The following is a 21630-nucleotide window of genomic DNA, read 5'->3' on the forward strand; positions in this document are numbered from 1 at the left end:
ACATACCAATAAATAGTAAAACCAGAGAAACTTATCATTTTGAAGTGGTCTCTTAATTTTTTCCGCAGCTGTATATATATATATATATATATATGAATGATTGTGTGTTAACACTAATAATCGTTGCTCCTTTCATAAACAGTAACATAGTAGACACAATATGTTTTATATGACCTGCCTTATGTTGTAGGTCATTATGCCATTTTCCGATACGCTTTTTACAGACCCTCTTCATATAGGTGGGGACAGTCTTAGGGAGACCAGAAGGACTCAAGTGATGGCTGTTAAGTTTGTCCCCAAAAAGGAACACCTCATCAGAACAAACAAGGAACTTAACAGGGACCTCTGAAGTTAATATGTAACATTAGAGGTAATCTGCTCTTCTGCTTGTAGGGGTGCAGAAGAAACATCCTTTTGTGTCCATTACTCCACCTCTCTTTGCTTTCCCCTCAGCATAGTAACCATGGCGACATGCGCAGGCCTCTCTCACTGCAGGCTGGCCCTCGCCTTCGCATTAATTATGGACTTGCTCGGTGTTGCCGCCCTGTTGACCGGAGTCTTTGCCACTTTGGAGATCAGAGGCCGGGATTTCGGAGACCTGTTTGTGTACACGGGAGCCCTCCTGGTGCTTATGTCACTGGGCGGATGGGTCATGTGGTACAGTGGAAACATTGACGGCCTGACCTCCCGGAAGGACGTGGGACACATCAGCAGTGCCGTGGACAGACTGGCAAGGACTCTCAGCCGCAAGATCACTCGAACCCGCTGGACTCACAGAGGACCCTGAGGATGTGGCCTGGAGAAGACATTCAGCAAAAGGGTACTAGGTGATTCATACTTATTATGTCCGCCACTGCACTGCACTGGACAATTGTTTCATAAAAATAAATTAAAATTTGGCCTCTAGGAGGTGCACAACCTTAGTTCACACAAAGTTTGACACACTGCATACCACATTATTTGGACACACCACATTTCATGGAATTTCATTCCTAGGGGGTACTGCAACTGACAGATGCCAATAGCTCACTAGCACCACCTAGTGATTAATGTTCAATGTTAAAATCTACCACTTCATTAGCCAATACTTTGTGATGTAAAGGTTCAAAAATCCACAGGCTGCATGGATACCAATTTTTTTGGATACCAAATTTCCTGAATAGTGTCGATAGGTTGTAGCCTGGATACCAGCCTGAACTCCGCCCACAAAATTTTTGGGCTGGGAGATTCAGTCTGGAATCGAGTTAGTTGGGAGAGATTTAACGTTTCAAAAAGGTTGAAACGCAATCTAAACCAATCAAATTGTAAGGGCGGGCTTTATACGTTGATGGACAGATATAGATAGAATATACCGGAATATACATCGAACAAAGATGGCGCCGTCTCGGGAGCTTAGTGGGACATATTTTATATGATTTAAGCTATCTACACGACTTTTTTATGTCTACATTGACTCGGTTAGTTGTGTATACGCAAAACGAGTGTTGCGGAGGATTTTAGGTCCTAACTAAAGCACTCTAGACCATTATTGATCGGTTATGCTAACGCGTTGGCCAAAATAATCGTTGAAACTAATGGTAGCTTCTAGCCTTGAGTGCTAATTAAGTAACGTGAGCAGGCATTTCTCAGCAGATATTGACAGCGCATTCATTTTGAAAGAGGAACAGAGAAACGCGATCAAGGCATTTGTCGATTGAAAAAATGTTTTTGCCGTCCTTCCTACGGGAGCAGGTAAAAGTTTAATCTGTCAGATGGTAATACTTAGTGATGTGTCGTTCGTGAACGATTCGTTCATTTTGAACGAATCCTTACAACGACTCGAGAGTAACGAGTCCTCTCAAAAAAAGATTCGTTCTTTTTCTCGTTCATGACCGCGCATCGGGACAACTGGGACTGTTGCATTGGCTAAGCCAAGGAAACAGAAATGATTTGTTGAATGCAGGTCACGTAAAAATGATCCAAAGACCCGTATCCAAGAGACCCAGTCGGAAAAAGAACGAATCATTTCTGTTTCCTCTAGCTGACTGTACTGAGCCTATGCAGGTCACGTGGAAAAGGATCCAACGATCCATATCCGGCAGATGAACGAATCATAGATCCAAAGACACGGTTGTCAAAAGAACGAATCATTGAACGAAACAGACACGTTTGGCAAAAGAACGAAACATTGAACGATCCGGCAAAAGAACGAATCATTGAACGATCCGGCAAAAGAACGAATCATTGAACGAAATACCCATATCCGGCAGATGAACGAATCATAGATCCAAAGACACGGTTGGCGAAAGAACGAATCATTGAAAGAAAGACTGATATCCGGCAAAAGAACGAATCATTGAACGATATCCGGCAGATGAACGAAACGTTGATCCAAAGACGGTCGGGAGGTGAACGATTAGGTCATCTGCCGGATACAAGTATTTGGATCATTTTTCACGTGATCTGGGCTCAGCATGGGAAGCTAGAGAAAACCGAAATGTTTCGTTCATTTTGACTGGGCTCTGGATATTTTTTCACGTAACCTGCATAGGCTCAGAAGAGGAAACAGAAAGGACTTATTAACCTAGTTCACTTCCGAGTGTCTATGGTTAGTAAGACGTGAATGATATTCGTTCACAAGAAATAATTACAGGTTTAGTTATTTTAACTTTTTAAAACTTTACTTACAGTTCAGTGCAGCGTAATTGTTTGCCGTGATCATTAAATGGTTATGTGATAATAAATGACCATTTCATCCAAACTTTCATATAATATTATTTGAATGCAGGAATTAGTATCTGCTGGTTTACATGTAGTAACCTCCATGAAAATATGATACGTATTTGTAGTGGACGTATTTACGCCAGTGAATTGGCTATAAAATTTAAAAATGTTGAGTAGCACCCCCCCCCCCCCCCCCGTTAAAATGAACGAGTGACTCGAAAAAAGATTCGTTCATTTTACTGAACGAGATTCAAAGATTCGAGTCGGTAAAATGATCCGAACTTCCCATCACTACGTTGCGCTGATTGGTTCTAGGTATCCAATTCAGCGAAGAGGAATTTTCTTTCCTGGTTCGTTGAAACACGCCCCATAATCACAGCCCAATTGTCCGATCTCAGACTCATATTCTGACTAGAATTATGAGTATGACATCGTCAGGCTAGATAGGTTGCACTACAACAGACAAATTTGAATATATTAAGAATGGATTTAGCGTAACTTTAAAGCGTGGTATGCTGAAACTTTCACAATTTAATGACGTTTCAGTTCAGTTTCAATACAATTCCTTTTGGAATTCCATTTTCACTTGCTCGACAAAATGGCCACCAACGCCAATACAAATTCAGCAGCTAATGCATGCCTGTGTGAACAGCCCATTTAAAAGACATTTTGTAGGCTCATTCGTAATGGCATACAGGGCCGTAGCCACCATTGAGGACACCGAGGTCATGTCCTCGGTAATTTTTCCCTTAAGTTTCGTTTCATTTGAATTCCCCCCCTTATACTTCAGCAAGTAAAAATGTTAACATAAAGCAGGAAAACCATAAAGCCCAACTGATCATGTTCTGCCTCTGCTTAGGCCAGCAGTAGGCTACTGTTGTCATGGACACGAATATAATTACTCCTTCAAAGTTCGTCGCGTGAGAAATGCAAGGGTATCGATACGCTGACAGTAAGTATTACGCCCGGCTAGAAAAACAAGAACTGTAAGTTTTATCATACTGTTATACACCACGTGTAAGTCACCTAAGATGAATATCTACGAACTAGTGTTAGTTGTAATATAGGTTACGTTCGCGAGATAATATGAAAATTATTCTTTCATGATTCCGTATTGTAACAGTAACGCTTGTTAGCCAAATGTACGGCAATACTGCTGTAATCTGTAGACTACTTACTCTGGTTCTCGATGTCATGATAACTTGTTCTGTTTTGTATAGCTTCTAAGTATTTTCCGTTTATTTTCCGAAGATATAACACGTAACGAGAATAGAACAGCAAAGATGCAACGTGGTGGCAAGAGGCTGCATCAGTCAAAGTTATAGTTTGCAAGAAAGACAGAGGATGATGACCAGGCAAAGAAGAGGAAAGGTAAAAATTGGCAGTCGCAGTATGAATTATCCATCAATAATATTGTTTGGGTGGACAAGTAGTAATGTCACTATCTAAATATGGCATTAACATATTAGGTCAAATTATAGTAGCCTAATTATGACTCAGTAGTATAGTACTTAGACCTTTCATTTTAAAAATCCAACAGAGGATGAGACAGGAGAGAGAGATGAAGAGGTTGATACAGGAGGAGAGGAGAGAGAAAGAGCAGGAGAAGGAACCAGTGAAATGCATACAGAGTCAGCAAGCTCATTATCAGCCCATGACCCAGCTACATATAAAGGCCAGAGTCACTACTCTGATGAGGAAAAATTATTGGTGCAATGTACTCCATTGCTATATTGTTCTATTCTCACCAGAAGTCACAATTTAAAGGGTTATTTTTCTTCAGGGGTGCATGCACCCAGACCCCCTATTGTTGCTAGGTTACTAACTCAGAGTGGAGTTAGTAAGTAAGTAAGTAAGTAGGTTTCATTTATAGAGCACATTTACACACAGCATACACTGACCAAAGTGCTGTACTGTGTAAAATTAAAATAATAATAATAATTTTAAAAAAGTGAATATAATACAACAATACAAAAAGGGGAACATTCATTATCAGGGCACACCACATAGACATGAACAGGAGGTAAAAGGTCAAGGGGCAAGGAAGGCCAGGGAGTAGAGGTGAGTTTTTAGTCTAGATTTGAAGGCAGACATGGAGGGGGTGGGTCTAATGTCCGGGGGGAGCTGGTTCCACAGATGTGGAGCAGTGACGGCAAAGAGTCGTTACAAAAAAATATAGGGGAAACCCTTGACCTCGGTATTTCAAAAATCCTGGCTACGGCCCTGATGGCATATAGAAGATATTTACCCTATTTCAAACATATCAGTCATACGATGTTGCTACAACAAGCTGCAACATGTTTTTTCTCTGTTCCTCTCACATGGTTTGGTCTTAGTTCATTTTGTCATTAAATCCTTAAGTTACATTGACAAAACTCTTTCACTTGTTGAACCAGTCAAATAATTGAACCTTTTGCTGCTTGGGGCAGTTTCTGACCCCGATGGTTGATGCTTGCGGCTGTTTTAAACTGTTTATTATAGTAGTGTATACCTCTGTCCTGGTATAAATTGTTGATACTTGTACACCTTTATGTAGCATTTACTCTGCATTTAGAATTGCTTTCAAACATATTCTTGCCTTCGATTAATAATCTTACATTTTACATGTTTTTCCAAACTTTGTAAATAAGTGCAGTTATACAATGAAGCTCATACATGTAAATTTAACAAAATACTCAGATAAACCTCAGGAATATATCTTTTATAAAGTCACACTCCTCCTCATATTCACTATACAGATCTCAAAACCACAGAACGTAACTCACCCTGTGCCGCCCCATCCACAAACTTTTGTTTATAGAAAACATCTTATTTCATATAATGCACCTTTAATGCTGTATGGTGCATTTACAATTTGTTTGAATCCTACTAGGGTTATAAGGGGATTACATTTTTACTACTGTGTAGTGTGCAAAAAATGGCAAAACATTAGGGTATTATTTGCTTAATACAATTAAGTTTTTACATGTAAAAGGTCTGTAGTCTCACATGTTTATTATATGTTTCATGAAAACATCTTTTCAATAACCTGATATGAAAATGGTAACAAATCTACAAAGGCCAGCAGTTACTACTGCTTCAACTTCCACTTAAGACAAGGAACAGAGACTGACACAAGGAATAGAGAATGTAAGGTTTCTGAATATGCTATGATGTTGCAAAATCCCAACTTCCTGTATTTTGCATGATTTCCCTCTGGACCCAACCCACATGAGTGGTTTGTGGAAGTGTTGACTGCTCTCGCTGTGTCACCCCCTGCGCTTAGACTCTCACACACCACGGGGAAGCTCGAAGTCAGTGTGTATTAGCATTGCAAATCTGAATCCCTGTGGCGCTTTTGCAGTAGCAATACAGGGGTCTGTAGTTTTAATGAGTCCCAGCTTGTCTTTTGCCTCATTATCTATAATGTACATAACAAAATATTGACCAGATGGATTGAATTAACTGGTATGATATATATTGCAACCGTTATGGACTGGAGACTTACAAGAGGAAGCTGCCATACCATTTAAAACGTTTGATTTATTACAGCTGGTCTGTTTAATAATCTAAATGCATAATTTTATTCCCACAACAGGTTTGCTTTATGTATTTAATATAGTCATGCATGTCACAGAAAACTCATCTAATGTTAAGTTACCTCATTCTGGCTAGCAAACTTATTGTGTCTGTGTTCTCGCTGATTCTAGGACGATGGAGAATATTCACGAATATTCTGCAGAAGGTACACAAGGCCAAACCTCAAAGGGATTTTTGTCACACACATTTCAGTCCTGGATTGTCTCTGAAGCCTTTATGTACACACCAAAGATATCATGACCAGAATCCTCTGACAGTGAATCCCTGATTTCCACTCATTAATGATCAAGATTTTAATAACCGTATGACAGGACTACACTCTGCAGTAATTCGTCAGTAACGCCACATCCGAATCTGACGAACTTTTGCCAGATACTTCCCCCTTCATGGGACTTCTCTTTTGGATAAACTGCCAAATTGCGACACATATAGTCAATCCATCATCAGTATTGATATTATATTTGGTTTAGTTTTCATTCAGTCTCTAGAAAATAGAAATCATTTCCATTGCAAACTGGAGACCTAGACTATCTCTGTATTGTAATTAATTTATAGCTAATGCCTAAATAATTGTTTTAGAGTATTTTCAATGGTAAATGTTTTGTCAAATCCCCATTTTGGTATGTCTGTAACAAGTTTTCTTTTTTGTGATAATAAATGTTTCTTCTACATTTTACCATGGCAATTGTATAACTTTAAAGGTTTTGGCATGCACTCACAGAGAGAGAGACACACCCAATAAAATGGGTCATAGTTATTGTGCATTATGTATTTTCTAGAAATGTTATGAAAAATCTCAGGTGCAGATGGTTGTTGATGGATGTTTGATTTATGGTGTAATAAAACTCTTTTATCAGCTAAACATTAGTCAAAAGCCAAAAAGACCTTAAAAGCACTCATAAGTACTAGTCATCTTAAACGCTTGTGTTTATGTACCTCCAAATCATCTAGGACACATTGGTGCGCCCACTGCAGCCAACGCTTCTCACTTACAGGCTGGTAGAGGTGGATAAGCAAGGTGCACAAGAGTCAGAGAAGGACTTGAGCTACATGGGTCATGGATGAGGAGCAATAAATAGAGACTGGTTCTATACTGAGAGACATTGCAAGGGTGCTCCTAGCTCTAATCCCATTTGTGAGATGCTGTCCCAGATTAACCCTGTTAGCTGATCTCTGCCATGTTTCATAGCCCCTTTACTCTCCCTGTTTTCAAATCTCCTCTCTCCCTCCCCTTGCTCTGTAGTGGACCTTCCCTCTTCCTCCTTTTTGGTTGAAGCTGAAGTTCTCACACTACCTCAGGCGTCACTTTGGTAGAGTTGGCATTCATGTGGCCTTTGGCTGTGAACGCAACTAAAGCATAGTATAAACATTAGTGCTGTCAATCCTGCAACAAATGAACCAGTTAATCGCACAATTCACGCTTACAAGAAAAAAGACTGAAGCTTGTAATAATGGATATTTAAAGTGTAAGAACACCCTATGAAACTGTGATGAAACACATCAATGCTGATGTTAATTTTTGACAAAATGAGCATTGAAATGAGCTACTTTGTACTGCTTAATCAATCAGTAAACCAATCCAAGGAACCATAGAGCATGGCAAGAAGTCTTTTTTGAGCCATGTAGAACCAGATGGGTTTTATTCCTAATTCATCCATTTCCAGCAATATCATGACAAAAAATTAAAATAAAAATAAGAAAATATTATGAAAAATATACTAGAGCTTAATGACAAGGAGATAACAGATAAGAAAAACTGTAGGATCAGTAAGGTGAGATTGGCCCAAAGCTTAAATGAGGGATAGCGTGAAGTAAAAGAGTATGAAACAAAAAAATGTCTGCTCTATACTGGGATGCAAAAAGTAAAGCAAATGTAACGAGCAGGTCTTAAAATACCTGGCAAAGACCCCAGCTTAAAACAATTAGATCTAATACCTGCTCGTGCAAACACACATGTGATGGAGTCTAAACATGAAGATCTTCTGAAGGAACAAAAATAAAAGCCTCAGTCTGGGTCTCAGCCTCCACCTCCAATCCCATTTAATTGACTTACCTCAGCAAGCCAAGGTGGAGCGCCTTCGCTCCGCAGTGCTTCCCCTTACCTGCTGAAGACTGCACCCTTGAATCTTGGCCCGCGCTGTAGAGGCTGTATCACCTAGGTAAGGGATTTACCGGCGAGAGTGCTAGTCATTCATTATTTCTTTCTTTTATGATTATGGCTGCTGAACCTGCAGTTTTGGCCTTATTCTGTTTCTGTTCGCTGTGGTAATTTCCTTACCTTTCGCAAGCACCTTGTTGTATTTCTATTGCTCTAGCTGTCATTTTTTCCCCTTGTTACTTCTTTCAGTTTCAACTACACAATGATGACGTGTAGAGAAGACATTGTAGAGTCTAATTTTGACAAACATAATTTGTGTGCTTCTGTGGAGATATAATTTACCAAGAGTAACATTTACGTGTGAGGTGTTACTCAGAAGGACAATTGACACGCAGTGGCTAACCCGTTGTTGATGATGCCTAAATTACTGTTGAATCATTTAGAGTAGATCTAAGGATCAAGATGGTGTACCACAGCGGATGATTTTTGTTGAGTGTAGCATTTGAGATGTCCTCGCTGTCTATACTTTGTCTGAAAGACTGATTAGCATTCCTTTGCATAGAGATGATTAATTCTTCATCAAGGCCTAAAAATCAGTTTCACAGAGCTCAGTATGCCAGTAGGCTTTATTCCGTGTTCTTCTGGATTTGTTGGTGAAAGACAGATACATAAAGGAGGATTCCACCGATGACTGGAATATGCCCCTAATTGCTCGCTAGGGGGCAATAAAGTACAATTTTACTAAAGAATATCAAGCTTGTGAAATGCTTTGCTCACGCAATAGATCTGTCATGTAAACATTTTTCTTTGGCATTTGATTCAGATGGTTAACCTGTTAGTCATTTGCAAGAGCCTTATCACTGGAAAACACAGAGTCTTTAAAATCCCTTACACTGCAGGCCTACATCTTAGTTTGCCCTTTGCTGGCCTTGCAACACCTCTCTAAAAGTTCCAGCATCTGGATCCTGACTGTTTTAATAAGTATGTTCATCAATATCTGTTAGTCTTTAGCCATCCTGTTTGCTATCTTTAAGTCAACGCACAAACCAAATTCATCAAATATTAAGGATAAATTCACAGGGTAATCAAAAGGCAAATTGTACTCTGCTGAAAAACATAAGCATTTGCCCATTGTAGGTCCTTGCTGCCTAGGTATGCCCAGGAAAAACAGCAAAGAGCAGCAAACCAGCACCCTGAGCCTTGCACAAAGTTCTAGTTACGGTGACACAGATTAGTAGTGATGCGATAGGATACAAACTAACTGTATTGATTGACATGATGCAACCTCCTCAAAGTAGCTGAGTAGTAGTTCACAACCCTTCTGTTAACTCATGGTGTCCTAACATGAGTGTGTTTAGGTATGGGTATGGTCAAGGCAGACATCATGCCAACAGCAGTGTCATGTATGTAAAAACATTAATATACTGTATTACCTAAAATAGAGAATATAATACCAGACACAGTTTAGGGTTTGCTGCTGATCCATAATCAATGTTGCCTTTTTTCTTCATTTGTTATGATTGTTTACTTTTACAGAGCCACCTTAAGGGAGCAAGGCTGGAGGACTGAGAGGGACAGAGGACGCCTGTTGTCAAAGACAGGCCCCTTGAGTCAAGCAAACAGTCACCTGAAAGATAGGCAACAGACTCGTTCAGACTTGGTCATGGGTAATGCAAAGAGTGGGGCTGTGTCAAAGGAGCTTCTGCAGGACCTGAAGCTCAGCACCAAGTTCAGCGAGGCAGAGATCACCCAGTGGTACGATAACTTCACCAAGCAGTGTCCCAGCGGGCGCATCACACCAACTGAGTTTGAGGCCATCTACGCTCGTTTCTTCCCCGAAAGCGATGCCAAGAGTTATGCCCAGCATGTCTTCCGCTCCTTCGATACCAACGAAGACGGCACACTGGACTTCAGGGAGTACGTGGTGGCGCTACACATGACCTCCTCTGGCAAGATAACGCTGAAGTTGGAGTGGGCCTTCTCACTATTTGACGTGGACGGGAATGGATACCTCTCAAAGTCAGAAGTCTTTGAGATATGCGCGGTAGGTTTCGGCCAGGTTCCCACAGGAGGAGATAGGAAGACTCTGACACATGTCTTGCATAGGCTTACAAATATGGAGAGAAAAATCTATGCAAAGTTCCCTCAGGAGGAAAACTTTCAGTGGTGGTTTGTCATACCGTACCACCTGAGAGAAAAGAACACTAAAGCTAGAACCCTGGGAGTGCCTGTCAGAACACGCAACCTGTAATTAAATTATAATGAATACAACAAATATTTGAAGTTAGTTTCTGGTCAGGTTATACTAAACAACAGACAATTTGGACAACAGAATGGAATGTTATGTACTCTGTAGTTGTGGTTTAAAGTGAAGGAAATGAACCACAAGGGGGCAGTTTTTAGATAGAGACGTGCCTGGAACATGTTGTTGGGGTGTGAGATCCACTTCTTTCTCTGCCTGACCAGGGCTTAACACCACCCTCATTGGGGAGAATCCAGTGACGTTGCTACAGCATGGTCTTTGGTCATACGTAGTGGGTGTTCCTGTTCCGAGTTTAGCATTGGTATCAGAAGCAAACACGTTACTTAACAACAACACAGGCTTAAACAGCAACATCTGATAGACAGATGTGTTGTGAAAACACAGAGCGAAACCCTGAGCAACCACTGAAAGAGAAAGAAGGCCCAGTAAAATGGCTAATAACGTTTCCCATTGTGACTGACACCTGTATAGTGACTGGGATCATTTAGCCAGAGATGGTGTTGATTAGGAAAGCTCTTGATTGTGAGAGCGCAAAGTAACTCCCATGGAGTTAATCTTGACAAGAGCCAGAAGGCATCCTGGGATAAATATAGGAAGCATGAGAAGTGGAACAAAATGGCCGGTCCACTGCATCATATGTGACGAGGCGGAGTTTGTTGTGATTTCTTTTTTCAAACAAAGAGAACTGATAAGGAAAAAAGAAGGGGCTAATGGCTCTGACAGTATAGAAAAACTGTTTTCTATATCTTAGAGTCAAGCTGTTGCTGAAAATCGATCAATAAATGTCTGTTTGTGGACACCATATACAGTAGGAAGCCATCACAACCTGATAGTTTAATGGAGTACTACACCTTCGACACAAAAAAGGGATGGTGGCCTATATATAAGGGAATCACTCAATCTGCTTCTTGTTGGTCTGTAATCTTCTCTAAGAGGTTGATGTACAGGGTAAGGGTGGTGTGAGAGTTGGTGGAGCTCAGGGCTTTGGCCAGAGCTGGCCTGAGGAGAAAGTATGTGATTCCCCTCCTTACCTCTGTCTGTAGATAGACAACTTAGAGGATCTGCCTGAAGATGAACATGCGGGGGGAGAGGGGGGGGGGGTCACTTTGGGAACAACAACATCATCCCATTGGTTCGGCACAAACCCTATCCATAAAGACCAGATCAAGCCCAAAACAACAGTAGCAGAAGTTATTATAGAGCCGAGAAAAATATCAACTGGGGTTTATACATCTCTCAGGATATTTGGGGACAGAGACAAAACAAATGAAATGACCCGAAAAGTTCCTGATGAAAAGTCTCTTCCCTGCTTTTATAGATTATGGATCAGGATTAGAGTCCCGTAAGGTTAAAGTCCTGTGACTGCATGTTTGATCTGCTTCACTGAATTGTGCTACAGAATGCTTTACCAACACCAGCTGCCAAATACCTTAACTATAAATATATGAAATTCTACAGGAATAAAATTGTGAGAATTCATTTTCCCTGCTGTCTTAGACTTAGATGACTACCTCCACTGTGCATCACAGTGTGGCTAGTAAGAGGCAAAATGCACAATACGTTCACCATGTGAATTTGCCCTGAAGTATAACAGTCAAACATTATGGGGAGTTCCTTCTGTAGTGACATTTTTTAAATTTGAAATGTTCATATAGAAAAGTAGAAAAGTAGAAAAGTTGATGCTTACAAATTTAAAAGACTTGCCATATTTCTTCCTGTCACAAGCAATGAGTTGACAAAGTGGACTGTCTAGGTTTTTAATGGATTGTAGGTGGTTTCAACAAATACTTGGGAGGTGTTCTACTGTCTGATCCAGAATAATGCATAACTACACGACCAGTTACCGTTAAACATATCCTGTCCTTTCCCCCACAGGCAATCTTTAAGCTGATCCCAAAAGAAGAAGTCCCAGACCTCCCAAGTGATGAAAATACTGCAGAGAAGAGGGCAGACAAACTCTGGGGATTCTTTCAAAAGGATGACAGAGGTGAGAGATTATGGCAAAGCATGTTTTACAGTCAAAAGAAAAGCCATATCCTATTAAATGTGACACCTTTGATTTTTTGCTTTTTTGAGGGCCTGTGATTGAAATATAAATCAACGCAAACTTCCTGTTATGAATTCCTGAAGTATTTTTCATCCATTTTTTGGGTGGATGAAGAAATGCGCAAGCAACAAAGCTCACTATCTAGTGTGTTTTATGATAGACTGGCAGACCGAAATTTAAAACATTTTCTTGGATGTTTTGAGTATAAAATAATTTGTATTTGTTAGTCTAAGACATAACAGTACTTATATACAACAGTTATGCACGTGTTGCTTGTGCGACTGACATATTAATTATGTGTTCCCTGTGGGACAGCAAAACTGACATAGATTAATTATCTGTTCCCTGTCGGACAGCATGAATGACATAGATTAATAATGTGTCCTTTTGTCTCATCACAGAGAGAGTTGCCGAGGGGGAGTTCATCGATGGCATAATGGCGAACGCCGATGCAATGCGTCTCATTCAGTACGAGCCTAACAAAGCAAAGTAAAGAGTAAAGAGTCTAGACATTTCTATTCTCAAAAGACCACTCATCCACACAGACAGTCTAGCAAATATTTGCATTCTTAGTGTGATTAAAGAAGGTCTAATTGTAAATATTTTATATATTTCCGATCTCCAGGGTGCATAAAGAGCATGAATTTCCTGCTCAAACATTTTGTATTCTTCTTCTATTTTTCTCAAGCTTTCTTTCCGTTTGACCTGAGTACTGCTGCTTAAACAAGGCACTGGGTTGGTTTAGTAATGCCAAAAGTCTGCTACCTGGTCCCACTCACAACTAGACAAAATGACCCTGTGGTTGTCCCAACTGTAGTTTACACCACTGACTTCACAAGGCAACTATAGATAACTGCATATTCTACTCCAGTCCTCCCTCACGTCAGGTAGCAGGTAAAACCAGACTGCTGGGTGATATTCAATCCATCACCTCCATCCACCTTGCTTTTAATATCAATGTTGTTTTATAACGCTGTTTTAATAACGTCATTATTACTCTTAGTCTAAATATAACAACCTGTTTAGTGGTAAATATTATCTAAAAATAATTAAGCAATACTACGGGATTGCCACAATCTACCTCTTAGAGAATTAAACTTGTAATCTTACATTTATTGATTTCTGATACTTTTCGGTGTATCCGAATAATTATTTTGCCTACAATGTGAACCATTTCAAAGCTGTTTTCATGAGCATCTGCTGTGTATGTGTTTGTGTGTGTGTGTGTGAGTGTGTGAGTGTGTGTGTGTGAGTGTGTGAGTGTGTGTGTGAGTGTGTGTGCAAGTGAGTGTGTGTGTGTGTGTGTGTGTGAGAGAGAGAGAGAGAGAGCTACCAAATCACCTCAGGTTTCTGATTTATCTATTTTTCACTTTTGAAGGATATGATCTTATAACTGTCATAGTAAGGAACAAAAAGGCACTCAACCTTTTACATTTACAATGTCAATAATATTTTTTTAAATAATGAATTTTCATTAGAATTTTTAAATAAAATAAGAGAAGGGAATCAGAGAGTTAGTTCAGTTGAGAGGCCTGTGTTGTTAACATCTTCTGAAGGTCAGTGGAAATAGTAAGCTACTCTCGAAATCTGTTAGAGTAATGTTTAGAGGAGTTGGTTATGAAATTGTTCATGTTGTGATCCATTGTGTCTGATCTATTTTGTAAATTGTTTGTGCTTTTATCTCTTTTGCTTCTATGAAAATTTATATTTTGAAATAAAGCATGCCACTTGAACCCGATTACTGCTGTCTTGTGTTGATGTTCCTGTCCGACATTCCTCTGGACGCCTTGGAGATTGGAGGACAGAATGTGAAATACGCACCTCGTTTACGCGTCTAGGCCACACAGCAGATTTATTTTCTCCCTGTATTGTCTTTGATGTTCCATAGTACAAAAACATAAAACATGTCATTTTATTATCATGTGTGTGTGTGTGTGTGTGTGTGTGAGTGTGTGTGTGTGTGTGTGTTTGTGTGTGTGTGGAGCTGTATAGCAGCACCAAAATGCTGATGTCAAGTGAGGACAGCCTGTACTGTGAAAGTGCACTGTGAGTTCTGTAACTGGGTCCCCTCTAAGTTCAGAGCTGTAGAGTGGAAGTAATATCAGGTGAAAGTAGACAAAGGTTAAGTCAGTGGGTTAGCTTAACTCTCATAATAACATTAAGATAAGCATATATTGGTTGTAGGTAAGCTCGGTGCAAGCAAAGCTCTATAGTCAAGTCCCATTCCACCCTTCCAGTTCTTAATCCCACAATCAACTGCACTGCTTCTTTGACACCATCCAGTGGCACAGCTCACTCTTCCTCGACCCCCACTCCTTCCTCCAGGCTGGGAGAGATTACGCCTGTAATCTGCAGACCAGCACTCAAGATTGTCTGTCTCTGCCCTCTGGGATTGTTTTACCACCCATCATGGTTTTTCTTTACAATATTTTTTTGTTTGGTTTCAACAACAGCTGTAAAGCTGTAAAACTATAATCTTAGAGGAAGTGGCACATGTGAATTCGGGTATCACAGATATGGAATGGTGGTTAAGTACAATTTGTGATTTGTGAAGACCAAAGGAATTGAACACAAGCTGTTTATTTAGTTTCTTCATGTTTATTGTCAAGTCTCTGAAATTGCCGAGGGTCGTGAAGAGAGCAGCAGAGAGGTGAATCTCTTTTCATATAAAATATTTAATGTGTACAGAAAGTGTAAAAACAGGACAGATATTCATGTTGTCTGAGGGTGAATATTGACCTGGCAGTTTGATAAAACACAGGCAATTTTACATTTCTTGCCCATTCAGACATTTCTTGACAAGGCAAGAAAGCAACTAGCACCCTCCTGACATTCCATCAATATCATTTCAACTGCAATGACAAAGCAATTATGCAGAGGCCACATTTTCTCAAACAGCAGGTTTGTCTTTTGCACCAAGAATGCTACAAAAGTTATGATGAATATCAAACAATGATTTGACTGTACATATATTATAATGCAATGAGTGGTAAATACCACTGCTTGGCAACTATGGTAACTTCCTCCTTGAAAGAAAGGTTCATAGATTTTTGACCACGTCATGTACCAAATGAACCATGGCAGAAATCCATCATAATTCTTGTTAGTTAGACAATGGCATGAAACCAGTACCATCACAGCTACAGGTGTTTGTACAATGCAAAGCGAAATACCACAATAACATTTCCAATACAATACTTGGCCTATGGGTAGTCGGTAACTGTCTGATTACAAAAAGAATCTGTCATTCCAGGTTTGAGCTACAAATAAAGTATGATAGGCCTACTTCATTTCTAAAATGTCTCCAACAGTGACAGGGAGCAGCTGAACAGCAAGACAAGGTTTTTAAAACTTTGCAATAAATAAATAAAAAAAGAAACAATTACACCATGAGACACAAATCTGGTAAGTAGGTAGCACAGTCCCTGTACTAAAATAATGTTGATCTTCATTTGTCTGGAGTACTGAACCAACACAATAATCAAAGGGCTTAATTTCATTAGGTTTAAACCTATTGATGTGTTTGTAAGCAATGGTAACACCATAATAATCTCAGACAAAATGCCCATGATATAATGAAACATGATTAAGGTCTGTAGTCTCTGTCCTGCTATCATGCTCCTATCCGAACCTACTGCCCATGACACACACAGGAACATAGGGCAGGTATGGACAGAGGAAAGGGGTCCAGGAAGTCTGTTTCTTCTTATGCTCTTAGCCTTCCAGGCTCAGTCTTTCAATACCCTCACCAGAGCAGTCACCGCAGTCTTCTCCCATCTTCTCCCATTTTCTCGCTGCTGTTTACATCATCAACCATCTGTCCTTTTTAAACATCTCCCTTTCTACCTTTCCTGGCTGCTCGGCACCATGTGTTGCTCCCCCCTTTTCTTCTCTTCTCATTTCTTCTCTTCTCTTCTATACCCTTCTCTTCTCAGCAGAGATCATCTTCCCTCTCACCTTCGTCCTCTTCATCCAGTGCCTCGTCCATCTCGTCCATCTCCATTTCGCAGTCCTCACACCCCTCTGTCCCACACCCCCCCACCAACACCATCCCCCCTCCTGCCAGGTGGCCCCCTGGTCCCATCACCAGAGCATGGGGGGGCCAAATATTCTCCATTAACGTGCTCTGTTGAGCCTGGCGCATCAGACGATTGACGGAGTAGACCCCGCCCCCTAAGTCTGTGACAACCTCATCGTAGGAGGGGACGAGGGAGGCAGACCGGGCCTCCTCCAATTGGATGCGCTGGCGGTGCCGGATCTCGATGAGGGTCTTAGTGTAGGAGTTGAGCGTAAAGACGGCTGCAGCCATACAGCAGCTGAAGGAGAGCCAGGCCATGCTGTGGAGAAATAGGAGGGAGGAAGGGAGATAGAGAGACAGTATACAGAGAGAGAGAAAGTTGGAGAGAGAAAGATATGGAAAGTTAAAAAGAAATAAACGAATATTGAGAGACATGGAGTGTATGTATGAAATCACACAGTGTGATTAGTGAGACAAAGAGAGAGAGCGAAGGCAAAACGACCAACAGGAGAGTCACAGAAAAGAGCCAATATTCCTTATTCACAACCATACTGCACTGGAATGGTCCATATACCATTGCATTAGTCATTTGAGTAAACTGTAACCACTTTCACTATAAAACATCTGCAGTATCTGGGTGTGTTTCTCTTCAGAGAGAGACAAGAGGACAAACAGACACCTACGCAAATGACCAGCCGTAGTCCCACTCCTGCGGTCGCCAGGCTTTTGGCCCCATCCTCACTGTCATCTGAAACACTGTTGTGTACATCATGTGGGCCACCATTCCCATCAAGCCTAGCAACAGGGAAAATGGAGAGAAAGAGGGAGACAGAAAGAGGGACATTTTGTTTATATTAACACCAGCATAGATGTAAAAAGAAAAAAACACACATGCTAGCAATTAAAACCCACATAAAAGCCATTAAGGACAAATATGTGGATTAAAGAAACACATAGATGAAAGGGTGAGGCACAAAAAGGAACACGGGATGACAACTGTGACATAATTGTCAGAAGAATATAGCTATATAGGGAGTTATATAGGATATATATAGCGGGATTAGTGGAGTGTGTGTCTGTGAGTGTATGTGTGGGGAATAATGAAATCTGGTGAGTGGTTTTAAATCATGCTCTAGTTTGAGAGAGCATAGACACAAAGGACTTAAAATATATGTTGCAAGCAGAGTGTTACCATAAATGCGGTGCCATGCCGAGGACAAGCTGGATGAAAATACTTGTATTTATCCTCAGAACCATTATTGTTGCAATGCTGTGCCATTGGTCAGGACCTCATCCGAGGTTATGTAAAAATAATGTTATATAAAAATATTAGCATTACAACTGACAAGTGTGATTGCAGCCACACTACAGAGGAAATGTGTTGTAAAGCAACAAATGCCTCCAGTACATGCACAGTCCATGAATCCAAATTGCCACAGCCGGATAAACACAACATCTGGACGGGCAGGAAATGGCTATCTGTGTCTTGAGGCTCCTAGTTAATCCATGGCAGGTGCCTTGGCTGGCAAAGCTGGTTCTGGTTGCTTGCATGATGCCATATAATGCTTTACCTGAATCAAATACATGTGTTTCAATGGAGGGTTACTAAGTGTGTCAGCTGTGCTTTTGTTTAACTGAGGCATTGATCAGTGTGTACTAGATGACTGGATTGGGCTAGCTAAGATATGGGCTAGCATGTAGCATTTCAAGAGCTGAGCAGCTGACAAACACTGGACTACAAACTGGGTTTGATAATAAGTGTGTTACTACAGTACCAGTCAAAATTTCAGACACACCTTCACATTTTTTATGAAGTGCTTTCTTTACTTTTATTATTTTCTACATTGTAAATTAATAATGGAGACATTTCAACCACGAAAGAACACATATGGAGTGATGTACTGAACAAAAAAAATGGTTATCTACCATGTAGAAAATAACAAAAGTAAAAAAAAAAAAAAGAGAAAGTGTGTCCAAACTTTTGACTGGTACTGTATGTGTAGCAGCTGGCGCTGATGTAGGGCTTTCATGCTTTCTGAACGCACCTGAGAGGACAGTGCATATGGCTGCGTAGGCATTAATCTTCAGGGCGTACATCTCTTTATCGAGGCAGAGACACAACACCTCCACCCACATCATCAGGAAGCCCGCGGCCAGCAAACTGATGTATGCAAACTCAGAGATCACAGCGAGCCACAGCACACCTGCAGAGAGAGAGAGAGAGAGAGAGAGAGAGAGGGAGAGAGAGAGCGATAGAGAGAGAGAGAGAGAGAGAGAGCGAGAGAGAGAGAGAGCGAAGTATGTAGATGTGTATAGATATGCATTCAGCAATTGCAATGGTAAATTATCTCCACAATGTGACATATTACCATTACCTTACTTTTATGCTTTAAATTTTATGACAAATATAAGGCCTCTAAAGTGGGTTAAGTCAAAATGATTTTATTTGCTAACCTTGTGTCTCTACCGGTGTAAGCTCAATGAAACTCCGGCAGACCTCATCTTGGAATACAAACGACACATAGTCAGCAATCACACATCGCTATGAAGGACAATTACATCCTGGCCTGTTTCCCATCTTAACTAAAAGTATTGAGATTGAAGCTTGTTGCTCTAGAATGAATACTAAACTTTGACACCAATACAAATGTTGGGATATTGATTTTTTTTACTTGAACTGTTAACTTTTACACAGTCAAAAATGCTTATTGTAATTGTCTTTGACACATTGGAAAATATTGATATACACAATAACACAAACTCAAACAACCAGACAGGTGGTCAGACAGGCCCTACAGAGGCAAACACAGACACAGACACAGACACAGACACAGACACAGACACAGACACAGACACAGACACAGACACAGACACAGACACAGACACAGACACAGACACAGATAGACAGACAGACAGACAGACAGACAGACAGACAGACAGACAGACAGACAGACAGACAGACAGACAGACAGACAGACAGACAGACAGACAGACACGCACGCAAGCACGCACGCAAGAACGCACGCAAGCATGCACACACACACACAAATCCCACTGCCTTGCTTTACTTTCGTTGTGTTTCTCGCACGACAGCCAGAAGCCGGTGTGGAAGTAACGCAGCATGTACTTGTCCTCGCCCGTCTCCCAGATGTAATGGACAGCGTTGGCCATCTTCCTGGCTCGTATGCGTGCCAGCTCCTCCTTCTGACTTGGGGACAGGGTGAACGTGGACGCAGGTTTCAGTGGGTCTTGAGTGGGAGTCTCTGCAGAGACAAGATGGGACAGAACACAAATACATTGGCTGATGGCATGTACATTTAGCGGCTGATATGGCCCTTTTATTGGCTGATGGCATGTACATTTACCAGCCGATAAGGCCCTTTTATTGGCTGATGGCATGTACATTTACCGTCTGATAAGGCCCTGTCATTGGTCCTTCATGGTCCTGTGTTGTTTTGCTTTATTTCTAACGAGAGTTTTGCTTAAATCCATGAAACTATTGTCCAATGTTTCTCCCTGACTGGTACAATGGTTCCCAGCATCCCTTGGCACAAAACAATGGGGAGACTAAGACTTGACTTCTCTGCAAAATCTACTCACTTGAGATAATCTCTGGTCGTGTTCAACAGGAATGTTGTATTAGAAGAATATGCGCTTAGAAAAACATGTATGCCACCGGGCGTGTAATCTCGGATTTGGGAATAATATACAATGCTGTCTGTAATCTGGTGTGGTTGGTGGCATTAGTGGTCTACGTGTGTCAGTTGTTATTTGTGTAATAGATATTATACCTTATACTTGCTGTATCATGGCAAACCCTTGTCATATGCTTTAAGACGGGCTGCATGAATGGACTGACATAAATACATCTGACATGCCACACAAAACACAAAATTACAGTGTGCTGGCATATAACAATAACATTACAGACCCCAGAAACAATTTTGTCTCACATGTGTAAACACTGTGGTCTCTGGATTTCCTTTATCTCCTTTCAGTCACAGCCTCTCTTGTCACTGCCCTCATTTAAAAGGCCCTTCTGCCACATGACACATGGCATCAAGATTTAAAGCAGTACCAAATACTCTTTTGAAGATGTGATTCTTCACATCTGTATTGGTGCACTGAAAGCCCTGAAACCTGAAAATACATATTGTGATTTCATATTTTTCTCTCTCTCTCAACACCAATTTGTTTGGCAAAGGAAATATAAGAATCTAATGTTTAAAAGGGAGTATGTGAGCCTAGAATCAGTGAAGGAGGCCTAGGTCTTACCAGTGGTGTAGGGCAGGCTGTTGTTCTGTCCGCATTTCTTCATCTTGACGGGAGACAGGCAGGGCGGCTTGACCACCTTGTGTGTCCCCTCGCACCAATAGGAGGTGCAGAAAGCTAATACTGATAGCGCTAGTGCCAGCGAGGTCAGAGAGAGGGAGAGCAGTGTACGGGAGCGGCGGGACATATTCTCCAACATGGTGACACAAGGGAGTGGGGGAAATTATCAACAGTCGGCAGGACAAAGCTCCAAGGCACTATGTGGAAGACGTTGTATAGTATGGGTTAAGTGATTATCCGTTAGTTGATGTTGGTGTTTGTGTGTGTGAGAGGGAGGGAGGACCAACAGTATGGATGGATTACGTGCTATATAGGGGTTATAGCGGGCGGATGAGTGGAGCGGAGAAAGGAAAGCTAAGCAACAGACCTAAGAAGGGAATTGAAGAGAAAGAACGATGCAGTCAAGGGTGGAAGGTCAGCAAAGCAGCGGAAGATAAAGAAGGGATTTAGAAGAGATAGAAGAGTCAGATGAATAGAGGGGAGACAGATGGATGGTCATAGATGAGAGATTCCCATTGACACTGGAGTCCACTCTGGCCCGGGCCAAGTGTGTCCTAATGCCACACTGTCAATCAAATACTGGTTCGGCC

The 21630-nt window shown here is 41.0% G+C and overlaps 2 protein-coding genes across 2 annotated transcripts; one reads left to right on the forward strand and one right to left on the reverse strand.

Annotated features, from left to right (window-relative positions):
- Positions 1–10043: 10043 nt before the first annotated feature.
- rcvrn3 (recoverin 3) lies at positions 10044–13183 on the forward strand (the record flags this gene model as incomplete). Its single annotated transcript, XM_080837114.1, has 3 exons — positions 10044–10424; positions 12519–12630; positions 13092–13183. The coding sequence occupies 3 exons, from the start codon at positions 10044–10046 to the stop codon at positions 13181–13183; spliced, it is 585 nt and encodes a 194-aa protein (XP_080693240.1).
- A 3438-nt stretch (positions 13184–16621) lies between these two features.
- LOC308364105 (germ cell-specific gene 1-like protein) lies at positions 16622–21179 on the reverse strand (the record flags this gene model as incomplete). Its single annotated transcript, XM_080837108.1, has 6 exons — positions 16622–17027; positions 17392–17503; positions 18754–18912; positions 19163–19210; positions 19777–19971; positions 20984–21179. The coding sequence occupies 6 exons, from the start codon at positions 21177–21179 to the stop codon at positions 16622–16624; spliced, it is 1116 nt and encodes a 371-aa protein (XP_080693234.1).
- Positions 21180–21630: the final 451 nt, after the last annotated feature.

The sequence above is a fragment of the Sprattus sprattus genome (genome assembly GCF_963457725.1).
Source record: "Sprattus sprattus genome assembly, chromosome: 4".
Taxonomy (NCBI): domain Eukaryota; kingdom Metazoa; phylum Chordata; class Actinopteri; order Clupeiformes; family Clupeidae; genus Sprattus; species Sprattus sprattus.